General features: G+C 35.6%; 2 protein-coding genes across 4 annotated transcripts in view; one reads left to right on the top strand and one right to left on the bottom strand.

Annotated features, from left to right (window-relative positions):
- LOC115762987 (disintegrin and metalloproteinase domain-containing protein 10) overlaps window positions 1-18,486 on the top strand; it is a 146,295-nt gene that overhangs the window by 42,399 nt on the left and 85,410 nt on the right. The gene's annotated exons all lie outside the window — the stretch shown is intronic.
- Window positions 5,641-6,973, bottom strand: LOC115762998 (fibrinogen C domain-containing protein 1-like). Its single transcript, XM_030705385.1, has 3 exons — window positions 6,867-6,973; window positions 5,921-6,816; window positions 5,641-5,840 (listed from the first exon to the last, which is right to left on the bottom strand). The coding sequence occupies exons 1-3, from the start codon at window positions 6,927-6,929 to the stop codon at window positions 5,723-5,725; spliced, it is 1,077 nt and encodes a 358-aa protein (XP_030561245.1). The 5' UTR covers window positions 6,930-6,973; the 3' UTR covers window positions 5,641-5,722.

Genomic DNA, 18,486 nt, shown 5'->3' with positions numbered 1-18,486 from the left:
TTACAAAATTAACAGAGTAGTAAATTAATACGATTGTAAACATTTTTTAGTCCGTGTAATAAGGTCCACTCTAAAAACTCGCTCAACAAATGACGACAACGCACGAATTGAAGCTGCAGTGGGCTCGGCTACAGTTCAAACAACGTCAGCTGCATTTGATTAGCGACTGCTATATATTTCTGGATGTACACTCATTTGTTTGTATGTATACACTTATGTATCTGTGTTTGTCAGGGTACATACATATGTACATATATAGGAAAATGCGTGATATTTATGTATGACAAAACGAAATGACATTTGAAACATGTGTCAAGTTCCACTGCACTTGCCCAACGTTGAGCCCCACTCATACATATGACATATGTATGTGTTCTATATGTATGAGGGTGTGCGAGTGTGTGTGCGTGCATCGTGAAATTGCGGACTTGGTTTTGGCTTCTGTGTGTGCGCGTGAGTGTGTGTGCCGTCGCATGGCCAGCATTTGGCTTCCTTTTGGCAGCTGAGCGCAGCTGAGGCAACTCATGAAACGTGTTTGTTGATAAACACGACCATGAATCATTTGTCTCCCGCCTCTCTCTTAATCCGTTCCTCAGCGTACGCTATTGTTTCGCTTGATTTGCATATACATTTGTATATGTCTATGCATATGTGTGCATGTTTGTGTTCTACACTACTTTGCCCGTTGTCTCGTTTCTTCTTGTTGCGCTTTTTACGATTTGTTTGCGATTTTCACGCCTCGTTTGCTCTTGTTCGCTTCTGAGCTTCACATCACAAAAACACACGCTTGCGTTTGTGTGCTCGCTCGTACCTCGGGCTAACGCTCGCTCTCTAATTTACGCTCTCACTCCCGCTCAGGCTCTTGCTATAGCTCCCACTATCGCGCTCACTCTAACTCATGCTCCCACTCACGCTCTTACTCACGCTTTCTCCCTCCTTCTCTGAGCTTGGACTCGAATTGCCTACGCGTTCTATCACGCACATTTGTTGTTGAAGCTGCGATTATTCCCATTGTTGTTGGCATTGTTATGCTAGCTCTTGTTGTTACTCGGACTGGGCCCAGCGGCATGTTTTGCTGATAAGCACGCATAAAATTCATAAATTCATGGCGATTGGATTTAGTTTGCATGTTCCCTCTTCTTCTTTAAGCTGTTGAAATATATCACAATTTCTTGGAACATTTGTTGAATGTCAAATGAATCGGAAATGTTGCGAAATTTTCGAATTACACACACTCATGGATATGTACACACAGTGTTAACTCTCCCAACGGATGCTCCACCCTTCTGGCTCAGATATTTTCTGTCTAGCCATTTCTTTATTTTTAAGTTTTACTCCACAAGCCCCAATTAGGCGGAAACTCCGCTTGACAGACGCTGTTCAAAAAACAGATTTTTATACCCTGAACCCATTAAAAATGGGTGTAAGGGTATATTGTATTTGTGCAACAGGTAGAAGGAAGCTTCTCCGACCCCATAAAGTATATATATTCTTGATCAGCATCAATAGCTGAGTCGATCTAGCCATGTCCGTCTGTCTGTCCGTCCGTCCGTCCGTCCGTATGTATGAACGCAAGGATCTCAGAACCTATAAGAACTAGAGACTTGAAATTTTAGATGTAGGTGCTCCTAGCTCCCGCGCAGATCGCGTTTGTTTCCGATAATCGATAACTTACTCCGTTTCCAAGCAATCGATAAAAATCGATATCAATGTCCTGTTTTTTAGGCAATTTCGGTAAATAATAAGAGCTAGAGTCACCAAACTTGACATATAGCTTCTAAAATAGAATATATATATGCATTTGATGTTGGAAGAAGAGGGTTCAGGGTATCCCCTAGTCGGGAGCTCCCGACTAGAACCTCTTACTTGTTTTAATGTGAATTGTTTTACAACAAGATCAAGATCAAATGAACGGTAATTTTGAAATTTGCTTTCAAACTTAGCTCACATTAAAAAACTTGAGTATTCTTTAAAGTTGCCCACGTAACTTGATGTCGTTTTTTTTTATACTTTTGTGCAAATTAGAAAAAAAAAAGAAAAAATTACACTTAAGTGGAAGGGATCCGAATTGGGAGATTTGTTGGAAGACAACAAGTTGCAACTTTCTGTTATAAAATTTTTAATGGCATTTTATCAAATGCAATTAATCGCAATTGCTCGTTTACCCACACCGAAAGAAAACGCACATATGGAAAATGTAACCAGAAGTTGTAGGCACAAACGCACTCGAACACACACCCACACACATACAAACACACTCCCACAAACTCCCACACACAACACATTTCCCAATGTGGGCTACACATTAAGGCCTGCTTCAGATATAAGAACGCACTTAAAGCGACCCAGCGGAACCAGAATAAGTTGCCGCTCGTCTGGCACATTAACATTTTAGAATTTCACGTACAAAGCAACGTGACAAATGTCTAAAAAAAAATTACAAAATTATACTTAAATGGGCGAAAACAAAAAACGAGAAAAAATGAAAGTAACAAATATCACCTAGCTGTTGTGGACATGCCGACAATTAAATGCCCTCTCAGGCAGAAAGCATTTGTATAAGATAAAATTTCTTAAAAAAAAAAAAACGTTTTAAATTGTGTCCAATTTGTATGTATCGTAGTTTTTTGCAACAATCATATATAGAAAGTAGTTCGATTTAATGTATAACTGTTTAGTTTCTTTTTTTTTTTTCAAAATATAAAAAGCAAATAATTTTTCATATTAATTTTCAATGTTCCACTTATTATGAGGTTTCCTTAGCCCTTGGCTCTGAGTGAATTACACTTAACTATCTTAGAATTATTTTATATAATAGTTATAGTCCTAGTTATTGTAACATTGTCACATAATAGTCCGACTTTGCCGATATTGACGTGTGCAATAACTACCACAAGAATTGTAATCGGTGTCATATGATAATTATGTAACTCGACTGGGAAATTAGTTAACATTCTATATTCATTTTTTTTATTGTGGACTTTACTTTACCCTCTGGTAGGGTGTAAAAAAAATATGTATAAAGTAAAATGTACAAAGAACAACACACAACTCACATTTAAGAGTGGAGACGGGAATGGGAAGGGGAGCGTACCCAACTTGCACATACATCAAATAACACATGGAAAGTAAAAATTGTTGCATCTATCGCACACTTAGCTGCCACTCCCTCGCACCCTCTCTTTCTCTCCCGCTCGCGCTGTGTGCCTTATGAGGTCAATTACCTGTCATTTGCATGACTGGCAGGCGCACTGGGTAGCGGCTGGAACGAGGCACGGGTGGGCGGCTTGGGGCGCTGTTGGGTTTCACAGGGTGTCAGTTACGAGGCTTGTGCCTTTTGCAGGGCTCTCTCTGACACCCTGCCGGGTTGCATAAATCGCTGCCGGCACTGAACCTTAAGAGAAGGTCATCAGCGTCAACTTCATTCGGTCTTGATGCTTTATTTGCGCCTTTTGATTTTTGTAAAACTTTTTCTTTTCTTTTCCTTTATTTTTTTTTTACTTTTGCTTGACAAGCTTTTTTTTTTTGCTGGTCAGGCAATGAACTCGATTAATTAGGGCCTTTGACATGTGTTTTGTTTATTTTGTTTTCTTCGTTTTAATTGGAACTGCAGTTCAAATGTCAAGTTTGCAAGCTGATGCGAATGCTAAATACGATAATGTGCTTGTTTTTTCCCTGGAATTCTTGAGAACTGAAAGCGTTGTTTGTTTACTGGAAAATTACTTGTAATTGGAAAGTATTTCTGATCAATAAACAATTTACGTAATGTTTTGCACAGGAATCAGCTTTACATAACCTAAAATAAATATGTTTCGAATTGGTATATTTAATTTTCGATTGGTAATAGTAAAAAAAATTCAAGTAGATTTTATTCGATATTGCGATGAAATGAATTTTTAAAAACAAAGAAAATGAATAGAATAGATATATTTTTCTTCCTACTATATCCTCTGAAGCAGAAGCTTGTCTTTGTTGCTAAAATAATTATGTTTATATATATTTAGGAATTTAAGAAATATTTTCGGCCTTTTTTATAATTCAAAGTTTGTGAAAGTCATTTCCTTATCTCAAAATGTAAATAATAGAATATATGTATCTAAATACGACCATATAATAAACTGACGTTTATTACGTTTGTATCTAAATACAATAATATAATAAGCTGACATTTATTATCTGAGAAGACTTTAATCTTTTCAGTACTCAGCTTAATTAAATACATTTTCTATTAAAAGACAAATGTACAAATGTATGCAATGCCATGAGCCCCGTTGTCAATTTTATTCTGAAAAATATTTGACATATTATTGAAAGGCATTGTTAAAACTATTATTTGCAACTCGAAAGACCAGACATTCAAATTTATATAGACAATATTTGCTTGGTTCGGTAATTTGATACAAATTTCACATTTCTTAACGTCTGACTGGCTTCTATTTTACTGATAGCAGCACACACACACACACACACTCTTACACACTACAAACATATATACACACACCCATATACACACATAACATCTAGTCTCTCGAAGCGCATTAAACTGATAAGAAATCCCAATTCAGTGGCTGTTGTCAACGTGTAACTGGTTGGTACTGGAAGTTCGCTTCGAAATTATAAAAAATATACAAATTCAACTAGATTTTTGAGCTATTTTCGACTAAGGGTTACCCTGTGAATGTATATGTGATAAGATAAAATTCTATTATTTATAGTATTTTATTTTTTCAAGGGTAAAGCTCATCGAGCTACACTCAAAAACACTTTAATATCTAAAAAATAATATATTATGAAATTTGTTTATTAAATGATAAAATGATAAAAATATACGAATATCACATAATGCATCACATTAAATTGATTATATAATTAAATGCAAAAACACATATCTAAAAAGCCATCATCTTCCATGGACTTTATTCGATATTTTATTAATACCCCAGTCAAATCATCTGCCAGGCACAGAGAATAGCAAAATGAAATGGACTCAATCCCTAGAAGTCATAAAAAAACAAGCAGAAAAAAAAAAACACATTCGAACGAATATATGTACACATATAGCAAGACAAAAGCAATAAAATCAAATAGAAATGGCAGCAAAAGAAAAAAATATAGTACAATAAAATAACAGAAGAAAAAAAAAACGGAGCACAAAGAGCAGCTGACAGCGAAGAATGCAAAATGAACTTTTGAGAAAAGCGAAGGGAACAGCATCCGTAACAGCTACTGCAACTGCGTATGTGTGAGTGCGGACTGTGGGACTGACCGGCAATATTGGAACCGAACTCTCCCGTATTCAACTCACACTTGCATAACTGCCCACAACACACACTCAGCCCACTAATAGAAGTCAAGCGGCTGTGGGGGATTCATTGCTGGACGCCTGGCACATTAACATGTTGAGCAGGTTGCCGGATTGCTCAGTGTATATGTATATGTGTACAATGCGCACATACCGGAAGTTGAGTACAGCAGCTGTCCAGTGCACAGTGGTATAACTTTATATATGCACTAGACAAAACTTTATTAAGAGTTTAATCTCATTACAAAATTTAAATTAACATAAATTATTCCTTTACATATATCAAAATATGCATTATTGCTTTCTCGTAATAGCGAAATTAAGAACTGCAATTGAGCTAACGAATATGTCATTTCTTTATTGTTACCCATTATTTTTTGAACGGTTTATTCGATTGTAGAATTTTGTTTTTATTACATTTTAAGTGGTTTTTGGTCGAATCATCATTTGTACAAAAAAAGCTTTTTTCTTAACTTTAAAGACATTCCACTTGATACCCGAATTTTTATAGGTATCTCCATATAAACCATTCAGATTACTTGAAAAATCGAAGAAATCAAAATGAATAATGAACTGTTTGTGATGTGTAAAACTAAATAGGTGTAAGCTTATTCTTACCCGATGAGACATTTACGGAACCACCAACCGGACGACCATTCAGAAGCACAATTTAACTCAGAGAGATCATTATCGCGATTAATTGTAGTAAACTTCATGCCATTATGAGCTCTCAGGGCATTGCCAGCAGTCCCAGTATATTTTCCCAAGGACTTAATTTGAAACGATTCAGTTTCATTGCCTATAAGAAACTTATCATAGCGAGCGTAAGCTGTTTCGTTTTCAAAGATCTTCATATATATAAAGAGTTCGTGCGGTTGGGCTTTTGTAAGCAGGTGCAGCTTTTCGAGTCCCAAAAAGAATTCTCCTTGCGGATCGCCGAAGCCTAGACGATAATCGTCCCAGCTCCGATTAAAGTTTTCGCTGCCATCCTTACGCCTCTGGACAACGGTCCAACCCGGTCCTGCCAAGTCTGAATCGCAAGGCGTTGGAAAGGTTTTCAAATCGTAAACCTTAGTCTCTTGTACTTCGGTTTTATTGGCCAAACAACTGGAAACTCTAGACTCAAAGCTACATTTTGTTAGCTTCTCTTCCAGTTCTTTGATCTTTATAGTAGTCGTCGATTTACAATCTGTTATTTGTGCAGCTCGTTGGATTTTAGTGTATAGAAATTCTTTCAATTCAGTTTTCAGGCCTTTGATTAGGACATCTTTGGAGGCTAAATTATCTTTATGTGAAAGTAATAAGAGGTTTTGAATTTCGAATTTAGCTTGCAGAACGGCTTGCTCCTTTTGCATGTTCTTGATTATGATCTCTTTTTCATGAACTTGTGTCTGTAATTTTGAAAATTCTTGTTGTTTTAAGTAAGCGTCTGATGCGCCTTGTAGGAGCGGCTTTACCACGCGGTAACAATAGGTCTCACACTGCCTATCCAACTCCTTAATTGCTGCGCAGCTCTGTAAAATGCTATTAATAAACTTTCCATTAAAACAAAAACTAAACTTACCAAGCTTTCAGCCTTATCGCTGCCATAACACATTTGCACTAGTGCAAATATTAATAATAACATAATGAATTTTATGTTGAATTTTGCTGAACATGTCGTGGAATTCATAGTTCGATCCGCCGATCTAGGCAAATGGTTCAAAACTGTTTTTACTTGAGCGTAAATCAAATAAGCTAAGCTCTTGATTATATATTTTTCATTTCTTATCAAGCATATAATACAGTATATCGCTTAATTAGTGATAGGTGAAGTACAATTATTTCAATTTACACAATATAAGAAGAAAGCAGCTCCGACCCCATATAGTGTATATATTCTTAATCAGCACCAATAGCCGAGTCGATCTAGCCATGTCCGTCCGTCCGTCCGTCCGTCCGTCCGTATGTATGAACGCAAGGATCTCAGAACCTATAAGAGCAATTTTGGTAAATAATAAGAGCTATAGTCACCAAACTTGACATATAGCTTATAAAATAGAATATATATGCATTTGCTGTTGGGAGAAGATGGTTCAGGGTATCCCCTAGTCGGGAGCTCCCGACAAGAACCTCTTACTTGTTTTTTGTTAATTTAGGGTGTTTTAATAAAGCCATGAAATGTGTAATACATACAAGCGACATCTCCGACATCATACGGATGTTGTCATATGTTGTAAATGGCCAAATCGGACTGCTATCTCATAAAGCTTTTATAGAAATGATCGGTTAAAAGACAAGTTCTTCAGTTTAAACGTGGGGCTCACCAATGTAAGATTTTAGTTACTAATCTTATTTATTGCCAATATCATGACAATTAAAGAGGTTACACAATTCTGACAATCATCTCGAACGAGTCGCTTGGGGAAACGAGTTCTGATCTAGTTCCGTACATGTTCACGACTTATTTCTAATTACGGATTTTAGATGATTTATCAAGTTAAAGTGTTTCTTAGTTACTTAATGCTACCTACATAGAAGCAAAATCGAATCAATATTGGATCAGTTGTTCTATGAGAAAAATCAGAAGACTTGATGGAACTGATATATATATATATATATATTTATATAATTATATATATATAAAGTCGGTCATTTGGGCACACCGAATATTAAACACCCTTGGTTACCGTTCCGAGTTAAAACAAATATTTCTTATACATATTATTCATTGGCTGTATTAAAAAAATATATTAAATTTTTAGAATAAATGTTATTTAAAATTTTAACTTTTCGCAAGTAAATGCACCTTTCGCCCCAGAGTGCGCACAGGAAAGCCCTCTGTTACGTTGGGCGAACCCAACGGGCGGCGTTCTTTGAGCGTCGCCCTGTGTTGTGCTCGCTAATGCACATGCACAATGCCCAATTCACAATGCCCAATTCACAATGCACGTGCACAATTCACAATGCACAATGCGGAATGCAGTTGAAATCGCCATTGCCAGGGCCATTGCTATTGCCGTTGCCGTTGCAGTTGCAGTTGCAGTTGCCGTAACCGATGCAGTAAATGAAATGCAGCAAGACGTCGCCATTTTATGCGTGCCACAGCTTGTGCCGTGGTCCGGTTATGGCCACGTAGCGCAATCAGCAGCTGCAGGTCCCAGAGGCAGGCAACAACAGCGTTAACTAGCGCGCACACACACACACTCACACAAACACATGTCACCCTGAGTTGAGTCCAGTTGAGCGGGGAGTTTGGGGCCAGCAAAGCCTTCGACCGCTGGCACGTCCTTGTTCCTAGTCCTGTTTCTATGGTTCTGGTACCGTTACCTGCTGTTACCGCTGGCAGCTAACTGACATTTGCGGCGCGCATGGCTTTAATTACCAGGTTGATGCAACATTCGGTTTAATGGTCTCTGCTGGCCGAGACACGCACGTGATTGCACCTGTCACGTGGGCGTTGCGGCGTGGGCAGGTCGCTGTGTTCAATGGCTGCAAATGACATTTGGTTAAAATGTGTGTGAAGCGCAGCATATTCTGATCTTAGTTTTCTCAAAAACATATTTATACTTTAATTCATTTTTGTTATATGTGAACAAAAAAGTCGAATGTAGATTTAACTTCATACTTTTAACAATTGAATGCGCTATATAAATTAATTGTTATACTGATTTTATTTAATATTTTAAACTAGCAATGATAAAATGATCAACTTATTGTTAAAAAACACTCTTTAAAAAGATGAGTTAAATTGAAATTGAAATTGAGTTAAATTGAAAAACAAATTTATAAAACGCAAATTAAAGTTTCTTTTAATTTATAATTCTCTTAACAGTTTGAAAATAAAGGTTTTGGTAATTTATTTGGTGATTTCCTTTACTTTTTTTGAAAATATGAATAAAAATAAAAAACAATCCTATATTGAGTCTGAGATTAAAGATGTCTACATTTTGTGCACAATTTTATTAAATTATTATGTTATTAAATAATAATTTAATAAAATTCCACGAATAAATTTGAGAATTAAGGGATTTATATAAACATGGGCTAAGTCCGAATGGATTTTTTATTGAAACCAATTTTTGATTTAAAATTAATATTTGTGGAATTAAGGAATTAAATGTAGGCAACTATTTTCTGTTATCGTTTTCCATTAAATACAATAAGTATAGTGCATTAGAGAAAGTGTACTATGCTTCTGAAATCCTATAGTATTATTTATTATTCCGAATTCATTTTATGCAAAATTTCTGAATTATGTCAGGGCTAACACAAGCGTAAATTTGATATGTCATTATCATAATTTGCATTTGTTATGCTAATCCACAGACCAGGGCCGCAGTTAAAGACACTTAACCAGCCAACCGACTTGGCGGACTCGAAATAGTTAGCTAAGGGCTATTATTACCGTTAATACCCAATGCTCCAATTATTTTAAACATATTACAAGCAGATTTAGCACAGATTACAATTGGGTGAGGGGCGAGTTTGGCTGAGACTCTGCGACTTGAGGGGCGCTAATTTATGCAACTCCAACAACAAGGCCGCACTACATAATCCTAGCTGTATGGCTAATTTGTTTATAATTTTCATAATTCAATGTGTGCGAGGGGCGTAACTTCCTTTCCTTCCTGTGCTGTGCCACTGGCAACAGCTCGCACAACCAAACTGTTTCACACGCTCGAGAGTGTGTGCGTGTGTGTCAGTTGAAAACGTGGCTCGAGCATGGTGCAACACTTGGCAACGTGACACAAATAGATTTTACCAGCCTTGGCAACAAAGATTAAATACATGAGTGCAAAAAAACCTGCCCATGATAATTGGCAACTAGAAAAAGTGGCAAAAGAAAAGAGTTGCGAGAATGCCGAATATGAAATACCCTTGTTGGCATATAGCAGATGACATGCTTATAGTGCAAATATTCGTTCGTGTCCTTCTATAGAAGCGATCATAGATAATATACATTCAACTGATGATGAGATAGTTTTTAGCCAGCTCAGTAAAGTAAGTCGGCTGTTGTAAAGCTCTTGACTCCGACTCTGATGCATTTGTGAATGGACTTTAAAAAAAGTATTTCGAATAAAACGTATGTGCATGTCCTTTACGGTTGTCAGAGCAATGTCTAGTGGTATTTACACTCAAACTTCGGTTTTCATTTGCTTAACTTATTTTTTTTTATCCAGAATTCTATCTCGGAAAACGAAAAAAAAAAAAACATTTTTCTTGAAGTTAAAATTTTGATAAATTTCTTCTTATTCTTAAAGGAAACTATTGTAAAAATGTAGCTTTAGTTAGTTTATACTGTTTAGGCTGTGTGTTGCTTAGTTAACTCAGAAGCTAGTCCGTTTCTTATTAAGTCATTTAAGCAGACTGTCATTTAGTCAGCCAAGTTTCCAAGGCCTTCAATAAATTGCTCAAGCAGTAACTTTATCGTAGTTCAAGTGGGTAACATATCCAGTAATTATAAAGATCCTGTAAAATAATTATTTCATAATTTGCACGCCTTTAAATCAGTTGGTTCGAGAGCTGAACGGCAAATCGTAGTCAATTTAAGTCTAGTCTTGTATGGGTAAAGCAGAGAAAGGCTATAAAGAATGCAAACAGTTTTCAATTATTTATACAACGTTAATTGCCACATCCTGGGCTCCTTTCGCTAGCCAGACAATGGGCCCAGACATAAAACCTTAATCAAATATACTTAACTGCCTATTCTAATGTTTGTTTTCTGCTACATTTTCTCTTTACAGGTGAGTTGCCATCATTTTCCACAGAGCTCCGTGCCCATTCTCAACGGCTTTGGATAAAAATGAACTCGTATTTCATAAAAATGCAGCCAGAGACAAGATACGAGAAATATGATGCTGGAGTTTGGAGACTCGACGTTAAAACTTTGTTTTATTATCAAGAACAACACGGGCGACTGCCAGTTTGTCAGGCGCTGCTCTTTCTCTTTTTGCCTCACAGTCTATTTCTCTCTTTCCCTTTTTTTTTTTTTTTTTTCTTTTGGCCACATAAATAATCGCTATTGTGCTTTGTGGCCCCTCTCTATTAGTGGGATTTTATGTTTTCTGTTTTCTTTTATAATTTCAAATTAAATGATGCATTTGGCATTTAATGATGTAAAATTGTTGGTATGCGCCGCCTCCCTTAACAGCCACGCCCACATAAATTATGCAGGTTGGATAAACCGACTGCTAGAGTCTGAATCTTTTCCCGTTCTCATATGCTTAAAGGTCAGACAACGTTTGCCATTTGCTCTCTTGACTTTTCCCAATGGCTTTCGTGCTCGTTTTTTTAGCCAGAAATTTGCGTTAATTTAGCAACCTCGAAGGATAATTGGAAATTTTGTTGGGATACATTTTCGTTTGGGTTTGCTAAGCATTTAATGAGCAATTATAATAAGCCTTAGAATCTAATTGCACACTTGAAGGCGTGGTATAATTTGAAGAAACAAAAGCAACTTAAGTAAATGATATGTATATACATATAAACATATTTAGGGCAACTTTGTAAAAAATGGATAAAAAATGATAAAATTGAAAATACGATGGGAATTATGAATTATTTGGAGCTTGTATAAAATTGCTTCGCTTAACTCTTAAATACAAATAAGGCAGGAAATTTTGTTTATTGACAAGAATTCGATTTCCTCACTTCTTTTTTTGTCTTAATATTATATTCATTATTCGTAATGAAACATTATTCAATTTTTTATATAAAGGTAATTCCTAGATTACTGAAGACATGCTACTCACCAGCTAATTAATCGGACGATTAGCTATCTTGTAACTTGATTTTTCAAATAAATTTTGAGATAGCTTGTGACTAAAATAGTATGTATATATATGAGAACATATAGTTAGTTATTTACACTTTAAACTTTATTACGTTTAAGCATTAGGTATTCAAAACTTACCGATTTTTGTGCCCCACCTGTCGAAAGGAAAATCAAGTCAACAATTTTTACCAAAGCCCCGATTTAAGCCGATAACGCTTAAAACATTTCTAAATTCCTTTTGATTATGACATTCAATAGCGCCATTTATCGTTGGAATTACAAAACATCCTTCAAATGCTTAACCCATTGAATTCCAGCACATTATTCTATATCATTTTTTTTCTATTCAGCTTTGTCAGCTTTGCATGCATTTTGGTGCGAAATGCTGAAAAATATGACAACATGACAGTCATTTCCTGTAACAGGATATAGCACACACACTAACACACGTGCTCGAACAGTTATGTGTCTGTGTGGCAAATATGATAGCGCGTATTTCAACCTATCCAAAACATACACACACACACACACACACACACACTTTCAAGTTGAGTTTTTGCAGAGTTATTTGGAAGATATTTATATCGCTGTTTTCCTTCTGAAAGGCATTTCCATTTAACATTTCTTTGCAACTGGCAAAAATGTTTGAAACTAGGTGAAATTCGCCAAATACCTTTTGTGTCAGCTATGAAATTCACAAAATTGTATATATATATATATATATATGTATATATGGGAACATATTCTTGCAGTTGGCTGATTTAAGTTTGAATGATGAGTTTAAATTTAATGTGTAACTGAATTACCAAATATAAATAGATTGTCGCGAATTGCACTAACCTTTCAAGCTTTCAACTTGAAAGGTTAATAAGTAACATAATATTTATAAAAGTCAGTTTAAGTATTTGAATATAGTTCCCTTGTTGAACACTGGATCATTCAAATTAAAAAATCCGAAAAAAAAGAAAAAGTATAACATAACTTAATTCCAGTTGCAAAATATATTTGGTTGGTCTTCACTTTTTCATTGAAATTGTACATATATTTTTTGCATTACGAGATTAGTTATAAACTTCTTTTATTTAAATCCTACAGGCTAGCCCTTATTGCCATACATTTAAACTTTGCCTAGCATGCATAAGTAACGCTCGCATAAGAGGCATGTAAGCCCATAAGCCAGCGCCAGTGTTGGTTAATAATAAAGATTTCAAAGTTTTGCAACGGCACGAAAATCGACAAACGCACACAGGCACTCGCGCTCACATACAGGGAAAGAAATTGGAATATAAAGGACTTTCAAATACCCTTAAAAAAATTATAAATCTTTCAATAGTCCCAATTTGTGAAAGCACTTAATAGCACAAGGTTGTGTTGTCCTTTTCGATCATATATAGAATATTAAAAATAAAGTCGAGCTTTTAGAAATAAAACTCTATGCATCAGAGGGACACAAAATGTTTTCTCATCGCATAATATCTTTTTTAATGTGTGTAGGGTATAAAATTGAGAGCTGGCAAAATGCTAACCTCGTACGCGTCCCTTTGGCTGTTAGTTCTTTTATTATTGCCAGTTTCATAGCGAAAATTTAATAATTCATATTTTTGCAACGTGTAATTTCCGCTCATTTGAAATATCAACGACTGGCGGATGGCTATTTCAAGTTTTTTCTCCATTTTTTTTTTATTTGTCTGAGCTGGTTTTACTCAGTTTTATATTCCTATATTATACCCTGTAAAATCGTAAAAGGGTATAGTGGACTATTGTAAATGTAGGTAACAGCTAGAAGCAGATCATTGCGAGCGTTGAGTTGATTATAAGAGCTCGGAAACTAAGTATATAAACTTGCACTTTGGAAATAAGGCTCTCGTATGTGAGCTAAGGACTTAAGTTCTTTCTTTGCATACACAAGAATTGTTTCCAACTAAGTCGATTTATTTTATTTTATTTATTTTTTCTACCCAAAATCGTCTATATATGTCTACATATAACTTTAATGTTTTTTATATGCATACCTTTGAACGCCATTTTAGTTTCCGGAATATTACATATACGTCAGATAATAAACAGAAAAGTTGTTGAAGAATTTATTATTTAGTAAAGGGAAAGAGGAGCCCGATTTCGCCTGAGATTGTTCGGTGCGGAGTAAACGGAATTTCCCGCTCAGAGCTCGATAGAGGGTATTTCCTTATCGGGCTTGCTCGGGAGCTTTTCGCCTCCCTCTAACAAATGCAAACACAAGCTACGCTTCAGCATACGTGCCTGTTCCTATGTTTAGCTATTTGTATGTGTGTGTGTTAGGGAGTATCTGTGTGTGTATGTGTGTTTGTGAATTTTTTTATTTGAATTGAAACGAAATAATATTTACTACTCAGTCGCTGAAGAGTGAAGTGCAACAGCAGCGGCCAAAACATGCAATCCAACCCGCCAACCGCGACCCGCCGCCACCCACCGCTCGCCACCCACCGCTGCCAGTCACACAGGCTGCAAATCAAAAAGGATAAACTGTGCTTTAGCTAACATGGCAAATGGCATAGCCTGTATCTGTATCTGTATCTGTGTATCTGTGGATGTGTGCGCGAAAGAGGAAGCTACGAAGGGGGGTTGGTGGCGAGCTGGGGAATTTTAGCCAGTACGATTCAACATGATTATGAATTCGTTGCGAAAATGCAAACTTCCGCCATTGAGTTGTGAGTTTGCCATTGCCGTTGCCGTTGCCGTTTGCGCTTTGATTTCCAGTTTTACGAATAGTCCGGATTCCCGTATAAGGTCTGTGTACTGAATTCTAGGTTTTGAAGGGGTGTGTTAAAGTGGGGCTTACGGGTGGCATCGGACCAGCACTGAATGCGTTGAACTTTTGTGCAAAGTGCAATTGCATTTTATTTCATGTGCCTCTATGCCTGCACTCTATGCTTTTTATTTCCAATTTGATATGCGCCAATTCTTTTTTTTTTTTAGTATAGTACGCTCCCAGCGAACGCCCTTTGCCCATATTTGAGCGCTATGTTACCTCACAATTATGGCATGCAGGCTTTGTTGATTGGTGTGACAAGTATCATTATATAAACAAATGTTGCTTGCTTAAATGAATCTTCTACAAAAAGGTTTATTTCAAAATATGCAAACTGTCAAATTATATTATATGTAATATAAAGAAAGCCTTAAAATTGCTAAACTGTTATCCTTATATTCAAAAGACTCTTAACGAATACTCACATGAATAATATTCTTGAAAAACGTGCAACTAGCTTAAAATTATTTAATAATAGTTATTGTAGCAAGTGTATATAGATTTCGGCATGTTAAACTATAATTTCCGGGCTCATTTTTTGTTCGCTTTACTAATGAAAAGGACTCGCTTAGAATGTTAAGCAAATAGAACGTGAGTAGCAGCAATACATGAACGGCCAAGCCTGCGTTGGCTGGTTAGACCCATTCAGATATGTATGCGTGTGCTGTATAATCCTGTTATATGCAAGCTATATAGCAAATGCACTCGAACACACACCCGCACACACATCGAAGCAGGGACACGTCCCTGGCACTGCCATTGCATTTTCATTTTCCGCATACTGTTTTTCCCGCAGCATTTTAATGCTCATTATGCATTTTTGTTGCCGTTACCATGGGGCATTACTGATGCCACTGAGCCCCTTTACCCGTTCCCCTCTCCCCTATTCCCTCTCCACTACCATCTGCTGGATCGTTACTGGCGCACATACTCTTCTTTATTATGTTTATTACTATTAAATAATTTGTATGCAATTAATTTAGTAACCGACACAGGCCGAGAGCGAAAGAGGAAAAGAGCCTGATTACGAATATAATGCGGCCGAGTTTCGTTTCTCATTAGTAGCGAGACTGAAGCGAGAGGCTTTAATCAAACTGAAAATAATACCCAATTAAAGCAATTGCTGAATTCAAATTGGTTGTTTCCAACAGCTTTAAATATTGGGTAACAGCAGATTTTTTACTCTAATTGGTCGCTGACAGCTAAAGCTTAAATAAAATAATTTGTTTCATAGGTAATAATTGCCTTTTTAGGGACTTTATGCTGGATATACTCAAAATTAAGTATATGTTCTTCGGATAAAGCATTAAATTGTTCAAAGGCTAAATGTGAGCGTATTGTGCAGTCGGCTACACCCTACTCTAATTTTTGACATTGGTATTTTTGATATTTTTACTTCAAGAGTTTGATTTGTGTGCAGGATATTTTCGAGTCGAGCCTAAGTTGTGTATATTAAAATAAATATGGTTGCATATTTCTGTTTGTTTCTGTTTTTGTTTAATTAGCGTCTTGCAGTCTAATTTATTTGTGTATATTTTTATACCTAACTAAACAAATGACCTTCTTTTTTTTTACGGGTACTAAATAAATTTCGCAAGTGTGAGCTTTTATGGCCTACATACTACATATATTTAGTTGGCAAAGCTTAGAGAGCGTAACTTGGCAAATTGCTCAACTCCGTGTAAGGCGCAGTCAACTGGCGCGTTTAACACTCGACATTCGACCTTTGGGCCAATTACTTGCCCATGGCAGCAGCTACCTTGGCAACAAACAAATGACAAGTCTAGCTATGTGACATCAAATTCAGCTTCAGCCCTGGTAATTGGTCGACAGCACAGCTGACCCTCTCTCTCCCTCTCTCTCTCTCTCTCTCTCTCTCTCTCTCTCTCTCTCTCTCTCTCTCTCTCTCTCTCTCTCTCTCTCACTCTTCTCTCTCACTCGCTACATATATTAAATAACTTCTGCTCGTTCAATCACATATCGGTTTTTGTTTTCGCAAAATTTGTTACCTTGAACTTGCCGCATGCCTAGGCCGGGTCATAAAAAATGCTGAAAGGGCCTAATGCTTTGGCATTTTAATGGCTAACGATTGTCAATATATTGTGTGCTATACTTTTATTTCCAATTCCAGCAGACTATTATAAAGAGAGTTTGGCAATGCACAAGCCCAAAAAGAAAAATAGCCTGTTGTCTATAAAGATATATATGTGTATGTGTGTGTGTGTGTGTATGAGCCTGGTGTGTTATTTGCGCATTTTGCCTAAATTATGGCAACATGCCGAAAATTTGTTTTGCTTTTGGGTCGAAAAGCATTCTTATTTTTCGTCTCTTTTTTTATGGCTCTATGGGGCAAGTACTTTGGCTCTTTGTTTGTTCATTGTTTTGGCCACTTTTGTTATTGTTCTTGTATTGTTTAGCGGATTTTAATTTTAAGCGTGATTTTTTGTTTTTTGTGCCACTTTCTTAAATGCCTATTTTGATATTCTAATTAAAAAATAAATATAACGTCATAAAACACGTCCAATAAGAACCTCATTTCATTAAGGAATTTTATAACGCCTCATCAAGACATACATATATATACATATTCACACTTGATCTGATAACTAAGACGTAATCTTTTGCTTTTGTTTCAGTATAAACTAATTAACAAAAGTTTCTTATTTTTTAATCGTTAATTAATTGCTTCAAGCGCCTTCTAAGGTAACAATTAAAATTGGAATTGATAGTGTAAAAGATGATTAAAAATATATTTACATGTATATATATTTGTTTACATTTTTATAATTTTCAATTATGAGTGTAATTGAATGAATATTATTTTTCATATGCCTGCCAAGAATTTGTCAAAGCTGAACGCAATATAATTGATTACTTATTGTAATTCAAATATGTTGAGATTAACTGATAAAAAATGTCGTTTTATATATAACAAAATGACGCTTTAAGTATTTATATTATTTGATGATATTTTTATTATTTGATGAGGATATTTCTGGAATTTTTTTTATTGCACATTACATGATATAAATAATACAATAAATGGGCCTGATAAATCATTATTGCTAATTTGTTTTAGCTATCTGAACGATTTCGGAACGACTGAACTTAGAGCTTTTGTTTTTATTTTGTTTAGCTAAAATCTTACTTCTAGATAGAGTTCAGTATGCTTAAGTTTAAAATTAAAGAAATATTGAAGGCTGCCCTGTGAATAAATTAAATTATTCTATAATCTCTAATCTCTATTTATTCTTCTAATTTCAAACCTCTTTTATTACATTTAATTTTTTTCGAGTTGACATATATTTATTTGCTGCTTTGTAAATCTTACCGCTAGAAAAAATTGTTCGACAAATATCGAAAAAATATAATTAAACATATTTTCGATATTATTCGAAACATTTTGCACATTGAGAATACTCGAATTCCACCTATTTATTTACGAATTGAATTGACATATTTTACTGGCTTTTGAATTTTTAAACGTAAATCGATTGTTTTTAAAAACTAAGAACAACATTTTCTATCTTATAAATAGATAGCTATATTGTTTTTGTATTTAAGCTTGAATGTTATTTTAGATAAGAAGTGTGTAATAATCCATTCGAAAATTCTCTGCATTATTTATGAAGCCTTGTT

Source organism: Drosophila novamexicana, unplaced genomic scaffold (genome assembly GCF_003285875.2).
Source record: "Drosophila novamexicana strain 15010-1031.04,08,12 unplaced genomic scaffold, DnovRS2.1 tig00000689-arrow-pilon, whole genome shotgun sequence".
Lineage (NCBI taxonomy): Eukaryota > Metazoa > Arthropoda > Insecta > Diptera > Drosophilidae > Drosophila > Drosophila novamexicana.
This window is presented reverse-complemented; position numbering and strand designations above follow the sequence as displayed.